Source organism: Sylvia atricapilla, chromosome 2, assembly GCF_009819655.1.
Source record: "Sylvia atricapilla isolate bSylAtr1 chromosome 2, bSylAtr1.pri, whole genome shotgun sequence".
NCBI lineage: Eukaryota > Metazoa > Chordata > Aves > Passeriformes > Sylviidae > Sylvia > Sylvia atricapilla.
This window is the reverse complement of record NC_089141.1, coordinates 71,077,729-71,105,564: the sequence shown is the minus strand read 5'-3', so window position 1 is coordinate 71,105,564 and position 27,836 is coordinate 71,077,729. Positions and strand designations below refer to the sequence as shown.

General features: G+C 38.6%; 1 protein-coding gene across 1 annotated transcript; it reads right to left on the bottom strand.

Annotated features, from left to right (window-relative positions):
• Positions 1–13,146: 13,146 nt before the first annotated feature.
• On the bottom strand, positions 13,147–18,082 carry SLITRK5 (SLIT and NTRK like family member 5). Its single transcript, XM_066339687.1, has 2 exons — positions 18,022–18,082; positions 13,147–17,018 (listed from the first exon to the last, which is right to left on the bottom strand). Exon 2 carries the CDS (start codon positions 17,008–17,010, stop codon positions 14,149–14,151), a length of 2,862 nt encoding a protein of 953 aa, XP_066195784.1. The 5' UTR covers positions 17,011–17,018; positions 18,022–18,082; the 3' UTR covers positions 13,147–14,148.
• Between the last annotated feature and the right edge of the window lie 9,754 nt (positions 18,083–27,836).

Sequence of the window (27,836 nt, the reverse complement as noted above, 5' to 3'; positions counted from 1 at the left end):
TATATACATTATTTTGAACCCTAAACAACATAATGCATTGGTAAAAAAATCCATTGCTATAGTTTGCAATTATGAGATGACTGTGCTTAAAAATGTGTATTTTATAATTTTGATTACTCTGGTATAACAATTAAAATTTAGAGTATAAAGCAGGGCATTTTGTAAAAGAGCATTTAGCTGTTTCTAACAGTCTAGATCAACTATTTGTTTACAACAGATTTTGTCAGGGTTGTTTTTTATTTGTTTTGCAAAATTGATGATACATGTTCAAATTTTGAGGCTTTTGACAAAGGCTTTAGTTTAATATAAAACTAGATCAGTTGAATGGCTGTCTTTTCATTTTAGTCAAAGTCATGTTTTGTTTGTCAGGAAGATTTTTATTTAACAAATTCTGGAATATATTTGAAAAATAGTACTTTCCCAGGAAATTCCTGTGGGTTTATTTTTATATTGAGCATGCCCACAAAAAAGAGTTGTGTTCACCTCACTTTCTAATACAAAGTTGTCATTTCCTATAATGGCTACAGATATGCCAATAAAAAACATGTTTAATGGAAATTAATGAAAAGTATTGTAGCACCCAGTAAAGTCTTACAAAATATTTATTAGTGAAGAAATACAATACAAAAGATTTTAAAGGTCAGATCCCACAATGCTTTGCTGAGCAACGTGGAAGTCAGAAAAGAATGCAGAATCTGACACTAATTTATTTCTATTATGAGATGGATGTGTGATCTCTGTATTGCATTAGTCATTTAGGTCCAGATACTGAATGGCATAAAACTTAATCATAAATTTTCTTTTTAGTAACTGTAATTTAGCCCTTTATTTATTAAATATATATGTATTAAATAATTTGAAGTTTACAGAAGACACTGAAAACTTTGTTGCTTAGCAAAAGTGCACAGATTTCTTTGGGTGTTTGGCCTGCCTAAGGACTGCAAAAACAGGCCTTAGGGAAGATCTAACAGAAAACTTATTAAGTGACCATGAGATCACACACTAATCCTACCCTTAGGATAAAATTTAATCCTATCTTTCGACTGAAGTGCTAAATTCCTCCTGCCCTGTCATCAGTATGTGCATAATTACTTCTTTCTTAATTTTTTGTGTGTGTGTCTAAAAGAGACTGTGCAATAACAAGCTTAATTTATCAATAGCTCCAAGTCCAGGCACCAGATTTCACATCCTTAACTTTTTCGTTCGTTTTTCTCTTACACACATCAATGACTCATTCTTTGTGAGGACAGTTTAACCCCTAATTCAACTCATTATGTAAAATTATTATACTGTAACGTATGTTTATGACATAATAATGATTTAAGTAGAAGTATTAAGAATGTAATACTTATATTGAAAACACATATAAAAGAAAACAAAAGTAATTGGCTGTTAACTTCAGTGGTTGTTTTCCACGTCTGTAGCTTTCTGGAATTGTTCAGCCAAATTATTTTTACTTACGTCAAATTCTCATTGTAGAAGATGTGAGATTTCTAGCCAGAAAGGTAAGTAAGAGAACATGGCACCTGTTCATACCACACAGATTTAGTAATTTGCATATTTCAAGGCTCTAATTGTAAGAAAAGTTTGTAAAATGCTGTGTTTCTAGTAGAGAGTGAGATTCAGATCTTCTAATGAATTACATTCTAAAAGAGTGACTTCCATGTATTCAAAACTACTTGAAAGGCACATCTATATAATGCATGCATACAATATGCTGTTCTTTCTTTGGAAACTCCTTCTATGAACTTTTTGTTCATGGATGACCCAGGCTACACTAAATATTTTATGGTACAGTATGAAAAGTACATTATTTAAAAAGTGATGTTACATATGTTTTGGGGTTTGTGTTGGGCTTCTTGGAGGTTTGTTGTTTGGGGTTTTTTTGTTGGGTTTTTTGTGGGTTTTTGGTTGTTTTAGTAAGGTAAATATATTATTCAAATGAACGATACAGAGAATTTCTGTCTGGTCAATAATGTAAAGCTTCATCTTCTGTGATTTTGCTGGTAGATTCAGTAAATATTTCTTGAGTAAGACTAGAAGGATTCAGTAAGACTAGAATTGAATTTATTGAGTCCTGTAGTCTCAAATCTTTTTTTGAATATTGAGCATGTATATTCATCTGATTCAAAGACTTCACTTGCTACATATTCTACTAGATATTGTTTGATGGTTTGCTATTCTTGGAGCTGCTTATTTTTCAGTCCCCTCTGAAAGTCTCTAACTAGAGACAAACAAAACAGTCCAAGAGCTAATTTTTCCTCTCTGTTAAATAGCAGTAATTTTTAAAATATTAAATAATATAATTATTTTCTGATTCACCAATGTAAACGATTGAGAAAACAGTGCTAGGTGAAAAACAATTCAGGCTTTCTTGTAGTATTACTAATACCTGCATTAGTTCTCACGTTTATTTTTCTGGATCTATGTATGCTGTTTAATGTTTTTGTAGCTGAAAAAAAATTATATGAAAGTTCCCTATATTAAAAATAAAGAAAAATACTAGAACATGGGATACAAGGCCTAATGTCAACTGGAATTTCAGATATACAAACATCAAATCCTGTCCTCCACATATCACAGCAATCAGCTCAATATGTAAATAGAACAAACATGGGAACATACAGAAAACACTGATAGTAATAACAGGCTTTCTCAGATAGAAATTAAAAACTAATCAGCTAAAGGATACAATAACTATAGTAGACTACTTTTATGTCCATATTATATTTTTTTGAAATTATTTTCATTATTGCATCAAAACCATGCAAATCTGAGCTCCAAAATATGTGTACACAACATATTAATTATGAAAGCAGCATCAGTCATTAGATTTACTGGAAGTATTGTTCAGCTCTTCAGAAAAAAATACAAAAAAAATCTTTTTGGATGAAGACAAACAGAAATCTTAACCAAAATCAGTGTTATTAACACTAATACTAATTTGGACCATGTGCCCCTTTAAAATCATACTTCCTTTTTAAAATTTGCAATCTCTATATGATAATATTCATTTCCTGTCTTAAACCACTGGGATTATTGCTGTTGAACAGTTACACATTTCAGTGGCAGAAGTGATGTTTGAATGCAGCTTTTATTAGCTTCCTAAGTGCCCAGTGCTGTTCTCATTGGCAGTGCTCCCATTGACTTCAATCAGGGCAGGAACAGGCCCTAATTTTGTAAGGCACTTTAGGATCCTTTGGGAAGAAAGGTGTTAGAAGAATACAAGCCATAATTATCAATTAGTTGTCAACAAAGCACTCTCACAAATATCTCCCATGGTCACACAACATCGTATCTTAATTTCCTATTTCAGTTTGCTGTAGCAATTTTAGTACTGCTGCTGGATTATTATTTGTTCAGGCTCTGGGACACTTTGTGACACCATAATTTCCAAATTTGACATGAAGAATTTTGATGCCTGTGTAACAGGGAAAAAAAAAAAAAAAAAAAAAAAAAAAAAAAAAAAAAAAAAAAAAAAAAAAAAGCGATTTTTCTAAGATTAGATAAAATAAGATAGTTCCAAATGCCTGTCTCTCTTCTGACTCTGCTGCCCTAACTACAGCTAAAACATCCTTTCTATATAGGAATCTGACATCAAGGGTTGAAAGGCTGTACATATCCAAAAAGATGCTTACAAGTTTAAGTTTTAGTGATATTCTACGTATTAAAAACCCTATGTTTTTGTATGGTTTTACTTTTGCATCTCTTTGTTTAGACAATTAAATTGAAATCTTTGATTTAACTTCTGGTAACAAAAATACTTGCTTTAAGAGTCTCTGCCCTGAGAATAACTGCTTCCTTCTCAGTATTAATAAGCAACTTTGACGTTAATATTTTCAATATTTAAAATGTGGAGATAAATTGACCATATTCTTCAATCATGAACTCACTAAAATGAGCTCCTTTTTTATCACTGTGGTCATTTAAATTGTTTTAACACAGAGAGGTCCAAGGCCTCTAAGCAATTGTTCACTCACCTCCTAAAAACCCAGTGAGTCCCAAAAATAGATATGACCTGATTTTTACTGAACTTAATGAAAACAACAACAACAAAACTATGCTTATTGAAGTGTTTGAATGACAGCTATTTGACATCTTTATAATTCATTCAAATCCTGCAATCCCTACTCAAATAATAATAATAAAAAAAAACCCTACCCTGTTTTAGAAGACAAGACAAATTGAAGATATTCAGAACCTATAGCCACTTACACATATAGCTTTACAGTTCAAATGTCTGAATAAATAAAAATATTCGTAAACCCTCCTGGTACACTTCTGCCATTAGGCTTAAACATTATTAGGCTTAAACATTATCACTAAGCTTTTCTAGTCAGCAACATTCAACAGAAAACAAAAAATAAGCATTTCAGAAACTGAACTAGTTTTAAGTTTGAAGGTCCTCAGGCCTTGTCAAACATATCAAATTGCTCTCTGATACACACACCTAATTGAATATTTTCTACATGAGTAAACGCAGAAAAGACCTTTTCTTAGGAAGAAAATACCTTTGTAAGAGTAATCATAATCCTAAAGTGTTCAGAAACACTTCCTTCTACATTAGACAAACCAGAACTCAGATCAAGTATTGGCATAAGTCTGTATATGTCAGACATATATTTAAATTCCAAATTCCAAACATAAAAGTATGTAACATAAAAAATTCTGATGGAACCCAATGAGACAACTCACACAAATCAAATTTTCACATGTGGAAGTAGTCAGAGAATCAAAATCTACTTTGGTAGTTTTGTCTTTGTTGCTGTGTTAAATGGTTTTCTGTTTGGGCTGTGAAGTAATACTGAGTTTTGATTAAATTAACATTTGTGAGGCCTTACATCACACAGACCTAGAGATAGTGGTACTTAAGTCTAAGACAAACATAAAAGAAAACAGTTTCAGTATGTAACTGTAAATTGAAATTACATGGTATTGATCAGACCAAAGATGGGAATTTTTTGGTATTTCACCAGAGATGATAATATAGAGCAGTAAGTATTTCTCAAACTTTTAAGCATCAAATGAGGCAGAAATAAAACATACTTTAACATTTAAGAAAAATAAATCTGAGATATTTGGACAATTGCTCATATGATAAATACTATGAAGATAGGCTGATGAGATGGGGGTTTTCTTCCTCCATAATTAAAGCTCTGATTCTAACTGAATCTAACAAAAACTTCTTAGTAATCCAAAAAGTCTTAAGAAATATTTAATTACAGACAACACTCGGTATATAAAATATACTGAAAATTATAGAACATATTCATTGTATAAAATTATGTGTGGATGAAAAAATATTACTCATTATAAATACATTCAATTATATCTCTAAACACTGGTGAATTTAGAATCAATATCTTAACTACTTCTCATACTTTTAGAAAAAACTTTTTGCAAGAGAGTAGTAACTTTTTATTCTTTAGGAAAAAGTATTCTTAAGGGAAAATTAGGGTACACATTAGCACAATACGCATTAGTAGACTCTTACCATTTAAAAAATTATTAAGTAATATACTGCATGATAAAACTAATAGATTTTACTGTTGGACATCATTTACAGCACATTGCCACTGACTGGTTGGAAGCTGTTATTAGTCAGGCCAAAAAGGTAAAAATAAACATTTCAAACCAATCAGAAACTGTCAATAAAGAGATCACTTTATGACTTCAATTACTCTGCTGGAAAGCTTCATTATATAAGCATTGTCTAATTGTATGACAAATACTCTCTTTGAGACAAGGTGCATGTTAAAAAAAACTAACTAGGGGAAAAAAAAATCTGAACTGTGTGCGTGCCCCAGACACATGCACATATAAATGCATGTTTATGCAAGTATGTATTTGTGTTACAACTTCACACTAATGACATAAAAAGTCCTGCCTAAAACATAATTTCCTTTGATGATCATGAGGATTTTGCTTAAGCGACAAAAAAGCTGCAAACCCAAACACGTTTTTTCACTGCCTCACAATGTAAGAATGAAGAGAGAAGAAATGTAGACCACGTGATTCTCCTTAGAAAATCAATAGCTATTTAGAAGAGTACAATATTTTTCTTTAAAAGAAATAAACACACTGAAGAACAATAGCTTAGATCCCTTTGCACAGAACTGTGCTCTGTACTTAAAATAAAAAGCAGCCTTCAAAGCAAAGGCAGGCAGTTTGATTCACTAATGTGTAGGGGAAAAAAGAATGACAAGGAAACAAAATTAAAATAAAAATTGTGTTACTGTTAGCTCTCTTTCAAAGAGTAAGAATGTTTTAAAACATTAATGTTATAAACTTGAAGAACCCATCAATATACAGTGTTTAAAATAATTTCCACCACCAGTATTGACTACATTCTATGATATGTTTGGATAGAAGCAAGCAAAAAAATCCACCCTTAAAAGACCAAGCATAATTTAATCACTGAAAAAAATGAAACCTTAAGAAACAGCCAAAGCTGTAACTGATAGAAATGTTATAACCAGCTGAGATTTGAAATACATTTGTAGCAGGGAATTTTCTTATGCATGGTAGGCTAATAAACAGTCTCTAACAGGAAGAGAAAAAAAAACCCCACACAGTGTAAAGACATGCTTCCAAAAAAGTAAAATCAATGGGAGAACTTTCATGCACTTCAAAACCATCAAACATACCGATTAGGCAATTTCTCCTTTGATGCACTTTTCATCATCACTAAAAGAAGACATTTATACTTGGGAATAAATGATTCAGCAGAATATTCATTCTTTGAAAGTGGTTCAAGATCTTTGATGTTAGTGTAAGCATTTCTTACAAATCTGAAAACAGAAAAATGTACATATTCTTGAACTTTGAGCTTAATGTGAAGCATATTGTAATCTAGATATTTTGGCTTAAGTTACCAGATGCCATCTAACCAGATGTGCAGCACTCTGTGTAACTACACACAAACTCATGCAGCCACATCATCACATCACCTATAAAGAGTTGTATGAATGGCTTAAAAAAAAAAAAAAAAAAAGAGAGAAAACTACTAAAATTGGATAATTAATAAACAAATATTAGATAAACTTAACGGCATTTTTATTTAAACTGAGCAAACTGCCAACCTGAAAACACTTTCAAAATGTTTAATTTTCCACATTTTAAAAAAGAATTTACAGTGATAAAATTGTTTAATATCTGAAGAGTACCAATGCTGAGAACAACCCTGCTTTCATTTTCAGCAGAAAGCATCTGCCACTGGGACTAACAGCTTTATTATAGTTGTAACTAAAAAACTGATTAGCTCACCTAAGTTCAGCAGTTAGAAAGGGAACAAATCTTTGTCATTACTTGTAATAATTAATTGCATAATTAAACACTGTTATGAATTCAGTATTTTAAAACTAAATTCAGATATTCAAAAGAGAGACCTTGAGAACTCCTGCCTTTCTCAAAAATACATTTGTTATGTGTCTGTTTATCCATTTGAGTGGAGCAATTAATTGCTACAGTAGTAAACTTACAGAAAGTCAATTTCAGGCCACTTTTGCCATGTGATATTATGTCAAATGTAAAAGGTAGAGGCTTAAAACACTGTAATATTAATGTCCCTCAATCCATATTCAGCCTGCTGAAAACTGAATTTGAGCCCAAACTTTCGTTCCTAGCAACCCCAACCCAAAATCTGTATTACTACATTAGAAAAGTTGAAGCATTGTATGACTGGATCGACTTTTTGGTGATTACATGGATATAGCATTTGTCTCCTACATATGCTCTATGAGGAACTTTTGTTCATTCCAAGCCTAAAAGCTCTCACAACTCACATGGAAATATTCTTGCATGACAGTAAAGACAATTTTAATTAAAGAAATAAAAGTAGATAGAAGTGTAGGCTTACATATATGTATCTATGCAGACATATATATGTACACATACACTTTCATATATACATAGACGTATATATGCTGATTTTTTTAAAGTACAGATGATAAAAACACAGATGGTTATAATAATCTAGTTGGTAATTAAATACTATTTTCAGAAATTCAAAAATTGGACTAGACTTTTATCTTTCAGGTTTGAAGACTAACTCAGTGCTTTTGCTCTAAGCATTTTTTAATAAAGTTGATATGATAGCTGACAAAAGCAATCTCATAATTTGTCTCCTTCCTCAAATATAAACTTTTTGCCACAGAATTGGTACAAAATTACCAAATGTGTTAACAATCTAGTGTTCACAAAATCAGATATACTCTTGGAATCACGAGAAAAAAATATTCTATTACATGAAATATTGAACTACACAGTTATTATGTCAACCTTTTATCTTATCCTAGTCTGAACATTTTTGGAAGATCACCGTATTTAATCTAATTCCAGGTTTCGGGACCAGGCCCACAGAATTAAATAGAGGCATGTTGTCTGTTCATATCTGAAGAGAGATATGAACATTCATATTCATCATTCTGAAGAGCCACATGCATATCTGTGGATGTAAACTGTACTTCCCATACAATCAGGACAATATGAGTCCAAGATAAACTTTACAGTGCCATATTACATCAGTGTTCAGATAATTTGTCAGCAGATTGGAAATCCATGTGATTAATTTTGGAGGTACATAGCAGAACTACTGTTAATCATTACTGTATTCAAAATTTTCACTGTACAAAACAGAAGTACTAAGAGAATGGCTTATTTCAATGACAACAAGCCAGACTTACAAGAGCAAGGTAAACGTTTTGCAAGTTCCTCAAGTCAGTGGAATCCATTGTGTACTTCCACAACTAGAAGCAAAATGTGGCCCATTAGCTGTAAGTTAAATAGTTAGTTTGATAACCATTTAATTACAAACTTCATTACACTTTATTTCTTTGTATATTCAATTAACTAGATGTCTCTTGTTCCTAGTACCTAAATGTGCCTTTTTTTCCTGTCCTATCTCTGTTCTGTTCACCGTTTTAAGAATAAACAATTATTTTAAAGGCTAACTGTGCTTAGTTATTTTTGGAGTATCATCATACTGCTAGATATTCTGAAATGTAGCTGAATAACAAACAGAAAAAAAACCCAAATCCAAAGACTTGTAATATTAGGATACTATTTTACATAAAAGGCAAAACACAAATATGTAACAGTGTTGCTGGACTGCAAGGAGATCTGTGTGCTTGCTCTCTTTCAGCAAAACACATTGCAAAGCTTCTTAGAAGGGTTGGGAATAGCAAATAGTGTGGCTGCCCCATTCAGAGTGCTGCTATCCCACCCACTTCTCTCACAGAAACACCTCACTTGTCTACTCCTCCATCCTCTTGTCACTCCTTAGCTTGAGGTCCTACCTTTTCCAGAGTAAGTGGATGCTGCAGAATAGAGGAACAAGTTCCCTACAATCAAATAATCAATAGAAATGTGACAACCGTTTGGAGGCTGACAGCTATGGAATTGTGTCTGCCATTCACTCGCTCTTCTCCCCCCATTTTTCTTGTTTAATGCCAGTAGTGCCAATAGCATTCTCAGTTCTACATAAGACAGCAAAAGATTTCAGCCTCCTTCTCTGGTTTGGAGACGCTGTAATTCAGTACGCCAGTCTTTAACCTAATGAAAGGCTATTCAGGTTCCCTGGAGACACAGAGCAATATAAAGAACCTGCCCTCTAAAAATGACGGAGCTCTTGTTTACCCTGTCCTTCAGGATGTAGTGCCTTAATGGACTCTGCCCCCTGAGAGGGAACCATATGCATTAAACAGACTCTTAAGTTTCTGTAAGAAACAACATGCTGGTCAGACATTTTAGCTCCAGCTAAATAGAGATCTAACAACCTACAAAACCAGGATCTTCAGTCGTATTTTCTAACAACCACAATTAGCTACTCCTGCATTTCCAGATATATCTTCTACACTGTGTTTACCATGGGTCATAAGCTCATTTTTTGCTCTTTTTCCATTTAAAAAAACTACTTTAATAATTCAATTATTATGTGATATGAGAAAAGGTACTTGGGGGTTTTCCTAAAAGGAATACCCCTAAGAAATACCTATAAGCTTTATTAAAAATTAAAACATAAGAAAACATTTAGAAATTAAATACTACAGTACACAGAATCAACTGAACATGTTTTCACAACCTTAAGTGACCATAAAAATACTGGATGGTGCAAATATATGTATTAAAAAAAAAAAAAAAAGGTGTGAGAATGTGGGCTCTAGAGCTACCAAAGTGGAAGCTGCATTTATGTCAGACTTTTAACTGATGAGAGGACTGACATAACATCTGGTGTTTCAAACAGTGTGTAGGAATGTCTAGAAATTACAGGCTATATCTTCTGGGACTAACCACTTGAAATTCAGCTCATTTTGTTAAAAAAATTAGATTAAAAGATGAAACATGGGAAGGGAAGGGAAGGGAAGGGAAGGGAAGGGAAGGGAAGGGAAGGGAAGGGAAGGGAAGGGAAGGGAAGGGAAGGGAAGGGAAGGGAAGGGAAGGGAAGGGAAGGGAAGGGAAGGGAAGGGAAGGGAAGGGAAGGGAAGGGAAGGGAAGGGAAGGGAAGGTCTCACTCATGTTTTGTTTCCAATAATTATGTTGAGAAATCAGAATTCTCTTCCACTTTTTTTTTTTTCATTACAGAATTTCATGCACTTATGCACTTCTGAAATAAAATGTGAGGACATGAGTAATTCAGTAAGCTCAACATTACTTGATCAAACCTCCCTCCCTGCTGCCCCCCTCCAAAAAAGGGAATATCGCTTTAATAACCAACCTAAACCAGTCTGATAACCCATACAAAATAATATTCAGAATTCTCAAAATAGGGTGGGCTTTTCCTTCAAATTATTTTATCTCTTATCCTATTTTTAAATCAGAGGCACATCTCCCGTTGCCAATTTCTATTCCCATCTACTTTTTCTTACAACAATTATCCACAGATGATGTATTATTTTAGCCACTGAGTGGGAACTCCTACTTCCATTGAAGTCCTCATTCACAAACAGCCTTTTCAGATATGCTTCAGGATGATTACTGACTAAAGATATATTATTTTTCATTCTGTATTCTTTTTCAAGGATTTATCTTCAGGAATGCACTTTCTGTAGGTAATTGATGTAATTTACTCTTTTTCTCCAGTAATGCAAGTGATAACATGTTTTCTTTTTCTACTGAAGGCGAGTTGTCAAAAAGATTTAAATTAATTCTTCTGGTTGAAGTGTACACCATTAGAAAAATTCTTCATTAGCAGTTATTAAATGCATGTAGAACACATGGAAGCAGCAGTACTACCGACCTCAGAAATGGCAGAGTCAGAATGCAAACATAAACAGAATGTCAAGGGATTCCTTTCAGCTCTTTCTTACAAATCCAAGCAATTCCTGCTCATTTACTCATTTGCGGATGCTGCCTCTTTGTGGCAGAATGCCATGCAAAATGTACCTTTCACACTAAGGACCTCATCCTATGTTTGTACTGACACCTCTGCAAACTCATAAACATGAGTTTAGAATCACACAAGAAAAGATATATATGCACATGAACAGGCGAAGTTTTCAGGAGCTTCTCCATCAATCCTTTCTGAGCTAGCCTTTCTTTGGCAAAGTCAGAGAGGCTGAAAATTCCCTTACTGATACCCATTTAACAACAGCATGCCTCTACAGAGCTTAAATGGAAGAACCAGGCCACTGGTTTCAGCAGTTATAAAGGCAGAAATTCAAAGTTAGGGCTCCAAAACTGCACCTCAGGCAGCCACACACACTTCCCTCACTGGTGTCAATGGGAAGTCTGCAGGAGAGGGAGCGCAGTGAACAGAATAGCCATTTGTCTCATGTCTCTTGTGACAAAAGAACACTCCTCAACTCTGCATTTCAAACTGAAATAACACTCTGCTTACTAAACTGTCCAAGCTAAATACAGTCATGCTTGGTTTTTTTTTGTTTTTTTGGGGTTTTTTTGCTCAGTGTGGGTGGCATAGAGGGAAGAACACACGCCAAGAAAACATTTTTCTTGAATTCCAACAGACCAGTTATACAGCTTTGTTTTTGTAGAAAGTGACAGATTGTACATGGGAAGGAAAAGCAGAATAGAACAGAGACCTTTTGCAATAAAAGATGTACTAACGAGCAACTCTGGACACAGTATTAAATATAATAACCTAATGAAGAAAGAAAACACATGTGAAATATCACTTACCCTCTTCCATATATTAAAGAACACCTCAGTAAGGAAACAAAATGTAAATATAAAACTATCCTATTCAATATGTTGTTGAAACATATATCACTGTGTGGCTTTCTGACCCATGTTATATATGCTGGTAATCACCGCAAGTCGTGTTTCGGAAACAGAGAACACATTATGTTTTGCCTAAGAAACGTTAGATTTTTTTTTATGAGCCTTAATTGCTAGCAAAGAGAATCCAACGTGCAGACAGATTATTTTGGCCAGAAATTTTAAAGTTCAGATACTCATTACTTCAGGATCTTACATTTGAAATATTTACCAAGTGTTTATTCAGAAACTATTAAAAAATCACATGTGCTGGGATACATATGAGACATCGGTTGTCCCATCTTACAGTGATGCTGTGTTTATGAATATCCTTCCCATTGCCTGCTGCCCAAAGGGGTAAAAACATTTTATAGAGATGTGTACAGTCCATCATTTGGTCTTTCAGGATGCCAGTAAACATGTGGATCTGTACAAGTGCAATTGTACTCGACTAAACAATCATAAACTGGCTATAACAGTTGCAAAATCATTATATTTTGGTTAACTAATACAGAATTAAAAAAAAGAAAAATGAAACTGACAAATCAAAAATGAATTTTTTTTACTGATAAAATGAATGCCTTCTACATGTCCCTCACTAGTTTGCCCAACCAGACTCCTGAGCAGGAGGTTGCTAAAAGATACATTTTTTCAATACAGAAACATGATTTTTTTCCCTATTTTGATCAGATTTTATGTCTCTGATTGTCTGTTAAGATTTGGTCATAACTGGCATTATCTATAGAGACTTAAAAGGTCCTTCTGATACTATATCTGAATTGGGAAAAAAAAGCTCTCACTGTAGTGCAATACTTTAAAGCAATCCATATACTTTGGAACCCACTCTGGAGAAAAAAATTTTAAAAAAAACAAAAAACAAACAAACAAAAACACACAAAAAACCCAAAACATTTAAGCATTCCAGTATTTTTACTTGTAAGAAGAATTCTGCATCCTCTATCCTAATTTTTTGGACTTTTGACTAACTTTGCTCAATGAGTGAGTCTTCAGAACTACACACATTGGTAAAGTTGCTCATGTGCTTAAGTGCCTGCAGGATGAAGGCCTAAGCTGGAACTTCTTTCACAAATAGAAATACTCAAGTGAATTAAAAATTTGCAAGATTAGGCCCTAAAATAGTGAAGGAAAGAGAAATGCTAATGTGCATATAAAAATAGGTGCTACAATAAAATATTTTTTTTTATATTTCATCAATAAGTTATTTTCACTAACCAGTTATGGATCATATATCTCTGCACTCTTTAATGATTTGTCCACATCTACAATGATCCCTTTAAAGATCATAATATATATTTTTTTTTTAATTCAAAAGTCCAGAAAGTATACAAACACGTCCTTAAAAAAAGGAAACCTTGTATTAAAGTCGGGGTGTGCTAATCTCTCCATAAAAGCCATTTAGACTCACCCATGGCTAAAAGGGGAAAATGTGCGCCGTACTCTTCAACCAGAGAGAAAACTAAAATAAAAAATGTCTGGGGAAAAAAAAAAAAAAAAAAAGGAAAAAAAGAAAAAAAATAGCACGATCTGAATGTGACCTGACAAGAAACCATGAAACCTCTTGTCACCTTCCCAAACACACATGGACACCCACACAATGCCAGCGTTGTGCCCATTTTACACAATAGGTGGTTTCCGACTTCCAAATGTAGTAACAGAGGAAAAAAAACCCAAAACCAAACCGAACAGCACACCCTTTCAGAATCATTCCCCGAAGCTGAAAAGTCCTGTGCCAAGGCACTTCACCCTACAATAAAATGAATTAAAGGGGGAAAAAAGAGGAGGGGGAAGAGGTGTGTGTGTGTAGGGAGGTCAGCATTTACGTTTCTTTGTTTTGCGTGTGGTTGTTAAATACAAATACTCTAGAGAAGGAGCTGCTGAGACTGGCGAGGGGAAGGGGGGCGGGGGGGCTGTTTCTCAGAACTGGCTGAATGTGGTCTGTTTTTCCAGCACTTCGAGGTAGTCCGGCTCTGTAGTGAGTTTTGCTTTTAGCTCCAGATATTCGTTCCTGTTGGGCTCTACATACACAGTACTCGGGGGGCTGTAGAGCACCGTCTCCCGGAGCCTGGCGTCCCCCGGCCCCGGGTGCAAGTACTGGTGGGCACGCCTAAGGTCATAGTTGGGGGAGTAAGTGTAGGCGGCGGGGAGCTTGGGGTAGTCGGGGAGGGTGGAGCCGGGTGTACCCAGCGTGGAGGGGGAGTGTTTGTCGGGCTCCAAAATGCCCCTGTAAAAGCGATCGGCGTCTTGCACCGGCGAGAGCAGCTCCTCCCGCGGCTCGATGGTGCTCACGCTGTACGCGGGGCTGCGCGCCGGCGCATCCTCCCCGCCGGGCGCCGGCGGCGGCGGGGGCGGCGGCGCGCCCCCCCCGGGTGGCAGGGGGTGGCTGCTGTAGGTGACCTTGAGCTCGTGAAGGTCTTTGTAATCCTCGCCCGAGTTGCCTTCCCGGGAGCGGTAGATGGGGTTTTTGCACATGTGGCCCAGGGGGTGCGGGATGTACTCGTAGACGTGGCCGGCGGGGGTCTTCACCTTGGGCAGCGCCGCGCCCCCACCGCCGCCGCCGCCGCCGCGGTGAGGCGGGTGCTGCTGGAGGTGGGGGTGGTGGTGGCCGCCGCCGCTGTAGACGCTGTACTGCATGTTGAAGGAGCTCACGTCGGAGTTGTTGGCGCTGGCGTGGTCTCCCTGACCCTTCTTGCGCCGCTTCATCACCAAAACGAAGAGCCCCGCCGCCACGAAGACGGACATGATGAAGACGAGCAGCAGGCTGAGGATCAGCACCGAGAGCGGCACCGAGGAGCTGCCGCCGCCGGCGCCGCCCGAGGGCGCGGAGCCGCCCGCCGCCGCCGTGCCATTGAGGCGCACGGTGGAGGAGGAGGGGGTGGTCCTGGCCGGCAGCTGGCCCGGGGACGGTGTGGGCGTGGAGACGACGATGTCCGAGTAGTCGGGGCACAGCAGCTCCGCCCGGACGGCCCGCATGTCGCTCTGGGCAAACTTCTTAGGAGACTCGCAGATAACCTGATCCACCAGGACACCGGTGTTGAGCTGTTCCAGCCAGAGCTTCATGCCCACCACGTCGCAGGTGCAGTCCCAGGGGTTCTCGTGCAGGTCGATCTGCAGCAAGGATTTCAGCTGGTCCAGCACCCCGCTCACCGGCAGGTAGGAGAAGTGGTTGCTCCGCAGGCTCAGCCTGTAGAGAGACAGACCAGAAAAAATGTTCCCTGGCAAAGACCTCAGCAGATTGTTGTTCAAAAACAAGAGCTGAAGGTTGGGGACAGATTCAAAGGTGCCTGCCTCTATCTCCCGGATGACGTTGTACTGCAGGAAGAGGTACTGAAGGCTTTGCAGCCCATAGAACAGCTCTGGGCTCAGACGCTCGATCCGGTTCCCATTCAGGTACAGCCTTCGCAAATTAGTTAAATCCCCAAAAGCCCGGTCCTGAATGACCGAGATCCGATTATTGCCCAGATGCAGCAAATCCAGCCCAGTGGCGTCCACAAAATCAGCCCTGCGTACCAGCGCAATGTAGTTTTCTGTCAAATACATCTTCTTAGGATTATAGGGTTTGGGCTGCAGTTCAGAAATGCTCTCAATCTTCCTCTCCTGACAATTGACATTGAGGCCCAGGTCAGAAATCTGCAAGTTGCAAGTGCAGGCAGTGGGGCACTCCAAAGGCACCGGGGATTTGGTCTGGTAGGCAATGCTGGGGCCATAGTTGCTGTATCCCAGGTCTTTTGAGGGCAGGCGGGAGGTGGGGCGCACCCTTGTCTTGTTGGGTTGACGGGTCCCTTTGGGGGGCTTCAAGGGAGATTTGTAAACAGCTGAAGAAGAAGTGGCCACGGAGTTGACTGAGGCCGGGGTGGTGTGGAAATACCCTGTAGTGCTCAATGGTGTCTGAGGTCTCATTTCATAATCCGAGATGAGCCTCCGGGGGCAAAGCTCCTGCTTAGAGACTTCATCCAAATCTCGACCATGTAAGCGGAAAGGGGTCTCACAAACCACATCTCCCACCAGAGCAGAGTATGAGATACTGTCCAGCCAATCCTTTAGAGCAATCAACTCACAAGAGCAATTCCAGGGGTTTTCCTCCAGCTGCAGCTCCACCACTTTATCCATGTGCTGCAGGAGGCCCACATATGGCAACAGCTTCAGCCGGTTACCCCTCAGGTCCAGGTGAGTTAAGGGCACAAAACGGAAAAGGTTGTTGGGCAAACTGGAGAGGAGGTTATCATTGAGAATCAGCACCTGCAACAAATGCAGTTTGCTGAAGGCATTGGGTTCAATAACACTAATATAATTATAATCGACCTGTAGGTATTCCAAACTCTCTAGCCCAAGGAAAGTGTCATCCCGTAAAAGTTCCAACTTGTTGTTGTTCAAGTGCAGCCTCCTTAAACCTCTCAGACCATGAAAGGCCCCAGTTTCGATGTCTTGTATATCATTGCTCCCCAGATGCAAAATTGAAGCCCCTGTGTAATTGACAAACTGGTTTGAGTACAGCCTGTTCAAAAGGTTCCCAGACAACAAGAGGTGGTAAACAGGGAACCTCGGTGGACTGATCTCGAAAAGGCTGATGATCCCTCTGTTTTCGCAGCTCACTGTTAAGATGCTGTCCTTTTCCTCACAAGGACACGCATTATCACAGATTTCCCCATAATATTCAATGCTTTCTGCCCAGGAAAGCACTAGTGATGTTAAAGCAAATGCGATCGTCTGCAGCATCCAGATATGCATTTTTTTGTTGAGGTCCTGTTCCAAAGTTACTGTAGAGCAGCAAGCATACATTTTATTTCCTGTAAGGATAAGGAGAAAAAAAAAAAAAAAAAAAAAAAAAAAAAAAAAAAAAAAAAAAAAAAAAGAAAGTAGCATAATAGGGTAGGCCCATCACATTAGAAATGGAAACAAAGTTTATATGTCTTCAGTAGGGTAGAGAAGGGAATGGCCACCAACCAAAAAACCCTCCCTCCTGTCACTTCTAATTCCCAGACTTTTGGAAACTGGATGACATTAAAGGGTTGATAGGCAACTCCTTGCGAGTCAAATGCCTGCAGTGTATGAAAAGGTGAGGTCACAGTAGGAATTGTTCTTGTTCTGTTGGTGTGGGGTGAATTTCAATGCTGCTTTGGATTTCCTTTTCACAACCAGCCCCATAAATATACATAAAATGGCTGTCAGTTCAGTTTCACGTTTCTAATTTAAGAGAAAAGGAACACCATTTTACGAGGTTTCCCACCTCCCCTATTACCCAGATCCCTCTTCCCTTCAGAACCTCCCTACTGAACCAGTGCACCAAGGTCTTCCCCTCCTTTTACCTTGATTTTTAACCGGTGGTGGAAATACCATGGTAGGAATCCAAAGAAAAATGCTCAGTGCTGAAAATGGCATCTTAATTCAACAGAGGGAATACTGACACATTCTCCACATCACATTTCTTAAAACTCTTTTATGTTGGTGGTTTTTTTCCTAGCTATACATTTACAAAGCACACACTCACCCACACAGGCATGCACACACGCACACACATGCACACACACGCGCACCCCCAGATGACTTTTGTGCAAGAATTCTTCTGTAATGAGATTAAATACATTAACCTCCTACTTCAGTGCACCTGACAGCTCTCTTCAATTACGGAAATTTTGTATCTTCACAAAAGCAAATAATATTAATGCATATTGGATCCCCTCCCAAGTTATACACAATGTAACAGAGCTCATTTCAAGCAGTCTCCTGTTCTCTCTCTCCCTCTCACACACACACATACATACTCTCAAAAGAAATGTTTTAACCACTCACCCAAAATTTGTGAAAAATGTAAAATATGCAGGTCATCTTCGGAGTCTCATCCATATCTGACATAGCGCTTATTCCCAATGTTCTGCAAAACTAGCCTGGTAGAAGTGGAGAGATCTAAATAGGTCTCATGGAAATATCTCATTGCCAACACTCCAAACATCAGTTACTGATTATAAGCAGCGATGGCTGTCAGTGCTCTTCATCCTTTAGGGGAGAAGACACCCAGGCTGATTAAAAGCCAAGGAGGGTAGAAGGGAAACCCTACCATTGACCTACGTCAGTAATTTAATGCCCAAATTCCACCTAGCTGGAAACAAATCCATTCCTTTTTTGCATTTTTCTGACTCCTCGTGGCTTTCTTCTACTTATTCTAGTATAAAAGCAATATGAATAGGGAAAATAAATGCATTTTGTGTGTCGGTAGGGGAAGACTAATAAATCATCAGGCTTAAATGCTGGGATCTTGGAGCAGGCTTGCATTTTCTATCGTCCACCTCAGAGCTCCCATCCTCATGACACAACTCTCGTTTGGAGGAACGCATCCTAAAAAACGAGAAGTCTCAGTACTGCAAGACATCTCCTGTGGCATCAGGTTCAAGGCTGCAAAACTAGCACTTGCAGCAAAGGCAATCATGCAGCAAGAAATCGGAAGTCTCTGTGAATCTCTCTCTAATTCTGACCAGACGTCAACTGGATCGGAATTACTCAAAGCAAAAAGGCTTCACTGCATAAAGGCAGCAGAAATCTTACTCAGAGGCATGTATCTAGCATATTTTTCTCAGCTCGATCAGATCCATTCATCCATTAACCAACGGTTCTTCAAAGAAGAAAAAAAAAAACAAAAAAACCAAAAAAACAAAACCAACAACCAACCACAATGACAACCTATTGAAAACCTGCCCGGTCAGTGTTAAACTCCCAAGCATTTTACAACTTTAATTCAATTATGGTTAGCAAACGAGGCAAATACAATTTTTCCTCTCTCTCCCTTTCCCTTTTCCCTTTCTCTGGGTAAAAACAAAAAAAAAAAAAAAAAAAAAAAAAACCAACTAACAAAAAAAAAAAAAAAAAAAGGCGGGGGATGGGAGAAAAAGAAAATAAAGTTGTAGCTGGCTATATGCAAGGTTGCAATCCCGCCCTGGAAACCCCTCTGTGATGACTGTGTGCTGCTGTTCGCCAGCTCCCTACAGAGGTTCAGATTGAGGGGGGGGCGGGGGGTGGGGGCGACGGGGGGGAGGGGAGAAGAGGAAAGGGGTTGCATCGGGATTTTTCTTGCGTGTGTAGTGTTTGGTGTTTTTTTTTTTTGGTTGCTTTTTTTTATTTTATTTTATTTTATTTTTCCCCCGAAGAGTTCAACCCTTAGATTACCGCACTGCATATCCGGCTGGAAGCAGCTTTCAGTACCGCCGACAGCAGCAGCGAGCGAGCAGCCCCAGCCGGACACTGCCACCCAACTGAGCAGCACCCCGAGTTGGGAAAAATGGCTTTCGGGGGAGGGGGGCAAACGGCGGGGAACTGGGGGTGGAAAGCAACAGCAAGGCAAGACCCGGCGGGGAAGGGGCGGGGAACGAGGAAGGGAGGAAGAAAGGAGGAAAAGAGAGCGAGAGAAAAGTCAACCCCGGTACTTACTTCGCCCGAAATCTCCAGGGCCCAAGCATGGTGGCAGCCCATGAAGATGCCGACCCGCTGCGCGGAGCCGCCGGGGCGGCGGAGGCGAGGATGGCAGCGCCGGGGAGCTCGGTGCGGAGCGCGCACGGGCACCCCCCGCACGCAGGCGGCGCCGAGGCACAGCGCGCGCTCAGGGGCGCGCACACGCGGGCACACGCGCCGCACACTCACACTCACACGCGCGCGCGCGCTGCCTTGGGCAGCCGCGGGGGCGCGCCCGCCGCGCACGCGCACTGTGGCGCGCGCCCGCACGGCGGGGGCGGGGGCGGCCGGCGGAGCGCCGCGCTGTGCCCGCGCCGCCGAGCGCGGCGGGGAGGCGGAGGGAGGGGAGCGAGGGCGGGGCGGCGGCGCCGAGCGGGCTCGGGGGCAGCGCGGGGGTGCGGGGGCCGCGGGGGAGGGCTGCGCTGCGGGGCGGGTGTTCCCTGGTGACGGCGCGGCGGCTGCCGGCCCCGTGGGGCGTCGCGCAGCCCTCCCGCACGGGCACCCAGCGCACGGGCACACGCAGGCACACACATACCGATACGAGCGCGGCGCGCCCGCCACGCCACTCCTCCGCCCCACGCGCCCCGGGGCTCCGCTCGCACTTTCGCCAGCACGGGCCAACTTTCCCCGCGCTGCGCCGCCGCTCTGGACCCCTCTCCCGCCCCTCCGGGCGGAGGTCCGCAGCCGCCCCGTCCTCTCCCGCAGTGCTCGCCGGCCGGCGCGGAGCGGAGCCGCGGCGAAGGGGCGGCCGGAGCCGGTGGCCCGGCGGTCACCGCTGCCGCTGCTGCTGTGCGAGAGCCTCCGCTACGTTCGCGGAGACCGCGGAGAACTGGGTGGTCGCGGTGAAACTAAGTGTCGGCTTTCGCTACGCGCATTCTCCGATGTCGAGGGCGCGGGCGTTTGTCGGAAGCGTTCAGCTTCACTTTTCTGCTCTGTCCACCCCAGCCGCGGGTCGCGGGAGGAGCGGGGGCACGGATGCAACAGCAGCATCCAAGAGACTGTGGCCGCCCCCCATGCCCGCCGGGCCGCTCCCCGCGGCAGCGCCGGGGCCCGCGGAGTCGGCGCGCTCCAGGCGGCCGCGGACTCCCGCGCGGTGCGGTGCCTCCCGCCGCCGCCAGGTGGCAGCGCAGGGCGGCGGATGGGCCGCGGGGCGCCCCGGGCGCTGCCCCCGGCTCGGCCGGAGCGCGCACGGAGGCGACGAGCGCGTTCCCTTTGCTCCCGGTGGGATAGCCGCCGGTATGCGGTGTGCATGCGGACCGCAGAGGGGTTTTCGGTGACAGGGCTGGCTGCACCTCAGGGGATTTTTTTTTTCCCGATTAAATTTCGGATTTTATTTTCGGTGAAATTGCGTGTTTGACTGACCTTAAAAAAACAAACAAGAAAAAAAAAAATAATAGAAGGCAACAGATTGCACACGTGCAAAGATGTGCACGTGTTCGCGTTTGTGGTTTGTGTATTAATTGCTGTCATGTGCTGTCTAGATTGTGGTAATTAATCTAATACGTGTTTTTCATACAGGAACACACGGAGTACACCCCGTGTGCACAGCACAGACGTTGGTATCCAGCTTTGAGTCGAAGGTAATGCTAGATGTATTTGTCCCTCTATTTTTTCCTGTACGAGTGTAAGCACTGAACAATACTCTGTCTGTAGTATGTGATTTCTGCACATCTGTATCTTCAGCAGACCTCTGTTAACACGTATCTTAACATGCCAACATGCTAAACCCAAAAAATTATTGTTAAAAATTCATCTTGTTTGTAATGCTCAGCCTTCCCTAAAAGGCATATCTGTCTTCTCTGCAAACATAAAAGGAGTGTGACTCAAATCTTGTTTCCCCAGGCCTGAAATAAGCAAGATCTGGTATTTGGATGGAAGGCAAATTTCTTATATGGACTAGGTAATTTTCCTGACCTTGTAGAAGCTCTTGGAACTCTCCTCAGTGGGACAAAGTACATACTTATATTCTTAAAGGATCACTGGCTTTCCTGTTTTGATGCAAACCCAGTTAATTCACTGGAAGGTTTTGAAAAGCTTTTGATTGTGTTCCAAGGTGCTACTTTCAGTCAGGAAAAAATATCAAATCATACCCCATACACTTCCCCCCCCCCTCTACATATACTCTTTTAAGCTTTTCTAAGATGCAACATGCAATTTATCATAGTGAAACAAACAAACAAATCACAAATACTAAAGAGAGATGTCTTAGAGGAGTTTGTTATGGCCTCACTATTTTTGAATAATATCTTACTTTTGAATTAATAATTCTGCATTTTGAATATATGGGATTCTCTCCATATATGCTTGCATTTTTTAGCCATGTCATATTTATAGCATTTGCCTGTGTTTCTATGATGTTTTTCTCCCTGACACACAAAATTTGATACACATAATTTATTATTATTATTATTATTCATAACAGAGAAAGATATTTTACATAAACCTGTCAGCTAGGCTGAGCTTAACTCCTTCTTGAAACTGTTTTGGAGAAGTTGACATTTCATAAATCTGAAATCATGTTAAAAGCTATCATGTTAAAGTCAACATTGTAGATATATTTCAGTTTAATTTTTCTGATCCTGTGCTAGTGAGATATTAAAAAGCATCATAAGTAGAAAGTCTGATTTAATAAAATCTTACTTCCAACTTTTTAGACTGCTAGATGGTTTAATAGCATGTGGAGATTTAAATAATTATTAGTGTAAAAGTATCATGCTGTTCTATTCATTCTTACTCTTAGTCCAAAAGTATTTCTGGCAGTGAAAAGTTACATCTGAATATCTGAACTAGAACTGTCATTTTAAACCAAAGCAAAAATACCAAACAGTAAATGGTACTAAATTTGTGATTTTTTTTTTTAATAGTGTTGCCTCTTGCTTATTTATTTTTCATCTGCCTTTCATTAAACTGGAAATTCCTAAACTCCTTTAAACTGAAATGTTCAGGAAGAAAGATGGAAATTATTAATATAATCCTCTTATGGAGTACAATTAGAGGGACCTGAGTGAAAATGGAGCAAGAGTAAAGATAGTTCAACAAAAGTGTTTGAGGCATGCATGCATTATATGTACAACTTGTAAGTGCTCAGGTCCACCCTCTTTTTAAGTACTTCAATTTATAACATTGGCAGGAACAGTTGATCCAGCATGTGGAATCAGACATGGGAAAACAGGAATTTGGAGGTTCCAAAGTTGTGGAAAGAAATATATTGGAACAGAAGGGTAGACACTCTTTATGAAAGACAAAGGAAGTGTTGAAATAATTTCATGTTAATGCAGTGAAACATGTTAAGGAGTGAAGACTGTTAACAATAAAATAAAGCAATAAAAATGTTAAATTCGAGGGTGAAGATGAGATAGTGTCCAATTAATCAACACTATTAATTTAACATTAATTCACGTTAAATCATGAATTAAAACCGTTGAACAAAGGGTAGGAAAAATACTTAATAGGGATGCAACTATTATGAATCTGTTGGTACAGATTAGAGCTGGAAAATAAGGCCTACAAATATGGAGGAATTTAAGCTAAAGCTGAGATTTTGCTCATGCTTGCCCATAAGAAATCACACAAATCTGCATGATCACACAAAGTTCAACCATTGTTGCTAGGGATGACATGAATTTGAACATGATGCAGGATAACTTCTTTTATGGAACAGATATTGAGCAAGCAAGGGACAAGGATAATTTAGATGAAATTTTAGTAAGTGATAGGATCTGCAGGATAAACTAATGATAGAAAACAATCCTAAATATAATGATTTTGAGCTTTTCTACTTAATATGAAGTTTCAAGATGGAAGAACGTGAAGGATCTGTAACTGCAGTCCAGTGTTTCAGAAAGGCAAACTCATAAATAAAAAACTTTAGTGAGTACTGGAAGAAGAATCCATATAAAACAGATGCTACTTTATGTAAAAAAAAAAAAAAAAAAAAAAAAATAGCCCACCTAAACTGGAATGAAAAAGAATTTCCAGAAGGTAAAAGCCTTGAAAAAGTTATTAAGAGTAAGCAAAAACCTAAAGAGAATGAAGAAGGCATATTGATTAGCAAGAAGAAATCTGCATCAATAATTAGAAGGCATAAAACCAAACTGAGAATGGTCAGAAAACTTAATAAACCAAAACTTGCACAGAAACTTGCAAGAGAGTAAAAACTTCTTAAGCAATGTAACTAAAATGAGAACTTAAGTGGAATGGTTGTTCAACAATGGAGTGGACATTAAGAACAAAGTAGGCCAAGACTAAATAGGTACCAGAAAAGTTGCCTCTGTTTCTGCCTCTTACATAAGAACATATGTAAAATTTGATATCTAGTGAAAGTAGGAATAGGGTAAGAGAAATCACATCCTCAGAGTATCACAAATGGCAGAAGCATTTGGATCAGCAGTTTCACATTCTAAAATCCTGAGGGGATCAGCTCCTTACACATGGCACTGATTTAAGGGTATAAAGTAAGTGAGTCTGGACAAAATTTTTAGACAAAATTAGAGGTCTTTCTGAGAAACAGATGTATTGAGATACATATATGTGAATGTATATATATATACATATATTTGCTATAAATATTTTACAATTGTAATCTCATTTTCTATATTTTAACATGTCAGTGTTTCTAAAGTCAATTCATGTGTATCTATATATTGCTTTGTTTTGGTCTAGGCTGATCAGAAATAGTGTGAAATTGAATAATGCATTCTGCAAACTCGTGAATTAAACCTTTTGCTATAAACTGGGAAGATCCAAGTCTATAAAAAAATTCCAGAAATTTGAAGCTAGTAGTCAATCAGGAAGGGGTTACAAGTTGCTATTATAAATGCAGTACTTATATGAAGGGTAAAAGAAAAATGTGATTCGATAATATATTAGGCAGGATGTCGTAATAGGTAAGAAGGCATTATTAGTATTGTAAAGGATGTACTTTTTATATGAGTTCCTGGTGTATTATGCATGGTTCCAGTCATACATTCAAAGAATATACTAAAATTAAGTCTAAAGATCAGGAAGAAACTATAGTAATTAGGACATGGAAAATGTACCTACAGAAGAGAGATTTAAAAAACCGCAAACAAACCATAGCCAAATAGATATTGAAAGGACATATGAGTACTGACAAATACATTTTTAATTAAATACTAAAAAAACACAAGAATAACAAAAACCCAAACCAGAATAAATATGAACTGAAGAGGAATGTTGGTGTGCCATCAAGTTCTTATATATTGATTATAAAACCTAGGAAAAGGAAGACGTTTACTGACTGTTTGAGACTGGAAAAGTCTTCCAAATAGGTAATCAGCCCAACAGAGATTTTTTTTAAATAGAACTTGAAAATAAAAAAATGTGTAATTGAATGGGACAGTTCCTGTTAGAAAAGGGGCATTTGTGGCAAGTTGGAAAGGGCTTTTCGGAGAAGTTTGAATATGTTTTTTCTACACTTATACTGTATCTCTTCTCTGCCTGAGGGCTTACTGCAGGCTCTCAGGTCAGGTAGGATGTTTTCTCCCTTTATTGTATAATTTAGATTCTGAGTTATGTTAATTTTTCTCTTTCTTTTGTTCTGCTTTGTATAGTGGGACATGCTGTAACTCCTAGAACATTCTGCAAAGAATTTTTAACATATTTCCTCCTATTGAGGGGGGTCTCCACAGACCATTGGCAGTTCCATTTTTTCTCTTCTTACTCCTTTTTTCTTTTTCCCCAAGGAAGATTTGAGGTTTGACTTTTGTTCTTCACTGCAAATTAAAGGTTTTGAGTCAGTGGGACATAGTGTCTAGACTAAAAGTTCTGTAGATTTTTTTTTTATTATTTTAAACTAAATATTTAATATATTCTAACTCTCAACTGTGAGAATGTAGAAATATAGATAATCCTTTTCAGCAATATGCTTCTCTTACTACTTTTGAAAATCAAATTCAATTCAGTTCCATTATCTCAAAAATGCTAACTAAATTTTCAGCATTTTCAGTAGGGCATGGCATGGATTAAGTGTCAAACTGCAAAAAAAATTTTCTGAAATTTCCTAAAGTGTTCTGTCATTATATATTAGTTCTGATTTTTCATTTATCTCCTTGCTATACTTATGATTATCAAATAATTTAAATTATTTCATGTAAAATATGTCTAACGTAAAGTGCCTAATCTATCTATATAAACTGAAATAAAAATATTCTGATTTCTTCTGGATTTGAACGCTTCCTCTGGGATAGCTTCTTAGTTTTTCTGGTGGAAATTGTAGAGTAGGAAAAGAGGTTTATTAATATTCTTGCATACAGGAGTAACCTTAAGCTACAAATCTATCAGGCTATTCTTTTCTTTCTGCTTTAATTTTATTAACCTAAGCAAAACAGATTAAACAGGAGAAACTCAGAGAACTACTAGGTGTTTTTTTGCCTTAATGGTTAAAACGCTCATAAAAAGGAGCCGGCTTAAAATTCCTACACCACATTAGTTAGCAGAAATTTGAATATGATCAGTATACTCTCCCTCAAACGCAGTGACTGACCTGTCTCATCCTTGTTCACTTTGGGGAAGTTAAGCATCCCATGAGAATTTCTAATGAACTGTTCCTCACAAGTGACAAAAGCAGGGGAAGTCAAAAACTGAAAATTGGAAATTATGTATAAATTAGACTTCCAAGTGATTCAGCAGCAACAAACATCACTAATGTAATTTCAAATGTCTTTGAAAAAGACTCCTGCAAGAAATACAGCAAGAAATGTCGATCCTTGAGGCACATGAATGTACCCAGTAAGAACTTCGGCTGTCTCAATGGCTTCTGAATACTGGATCTAGGCTCTGTAAATGATAGGTAAGACTATACATGTATATATATATACATGTATATATATATATATATATATATATGTGTGTGTGTGTGTGTGTATATATATGTATACATCTATATATACATATACAGATTTGTAAAGTTCACCCTTCATACCTTTAAGTGGATGCAGATGCTTAGCTTTATGTTTCACCATTTAAATAATTTTTTTGGAATCTATTTGAACACACTTTAATTAATACAATAAAAAGATAAATCCTTAATCTGACTTTTTCAAGAAAACAAAGCTGCTCCTATACATTTCTACATAATATGTTTTAACACGTTTACAAAATATAACCATAACCCATGTGTCAGTGTCACATATTTTTGTACATGCATTCATGGCTGATTCTTAACAGCTTTCTCCTTACTTAAAATAAACATGAAAATATATTTTCATAGAGATATATATAAAATATATATCTATAAATAGTAATCAAAAGTCAATCTATTATTTTATGATTCTACCTAAGAGGGACTATAATTCTTGTTATGATTACTAAGAGAAAGTGAGAAATATTTTCTTTTGATTAAAAAAAAAAAAAAAAAAAAGAAAAGTGAGGAATGTTTTGTTTTATTTTGTCTTTTGAAGTAAGTAGACTCGCTTCAGTAAAGTGCAAAAGCCTCAGAGTGAACTGAATTTGCATGTTTTGGCTACTCGGCGTGACCTGAATTTTATACCACTGGTGGCTCTTCCAAGTCTTCCTAGAGGGGATTTTCCATCAGTTTCTGCCACTAGGTGTCCCTATGTGTGTGCGGGAAAATCCGCACTTAGCTGATGGAAACATTCACTTAAGGTGGAGGAGAAATTGTGCGGGAGCAGTAGAAAAGATGATAGTAAACTTCTTTCATGATTTAGTGTTCTGTTTGACAACTGTCTTGTATATTACTGAAAAGAAAATATGAATGGATTGATTATGCAGTTATATTTGAGAACAAACCCTTTTAAAAAGAAAAGTTGATAATAATGTGTTCTTAGATATTATATAGTCTTTTTGATGTTATGTAGTTTTTTTGATATTATGTATTTACATATATAGATAGATAGATCTGAAAAAGTCTTCTGAAAACATTTCTGTCTGTTTTATGTTTTGTAAATTTATTATAATTTAAAAATGATTCATACTATTTGGTATAAAAAATGGATTTTCACATGGTAAACACAATTCATTATATGAGTCAAAGAATGATGATGAAATGTGTACTGTGATTAGCTTCTCTAGAGCATCTTGTTAACTGGGATCTTTCAAGAATTAAGAGCCTTTGATGGATTGTACAGCCCTCTAACCCTTACAATTAATGTTTAAATAGATCACTAGTCATGGAAAATAATGTG

What these genes read in the sequence shown, in the direction of transcription:
- SLITRK5 (XM_066339687.1), bottom strand. Translation starts at nt 17,010, where the DNA reads ATGTATGCTTGCTGCTCTACAGTAACTTTGGAACAGGACCTCAACAAA.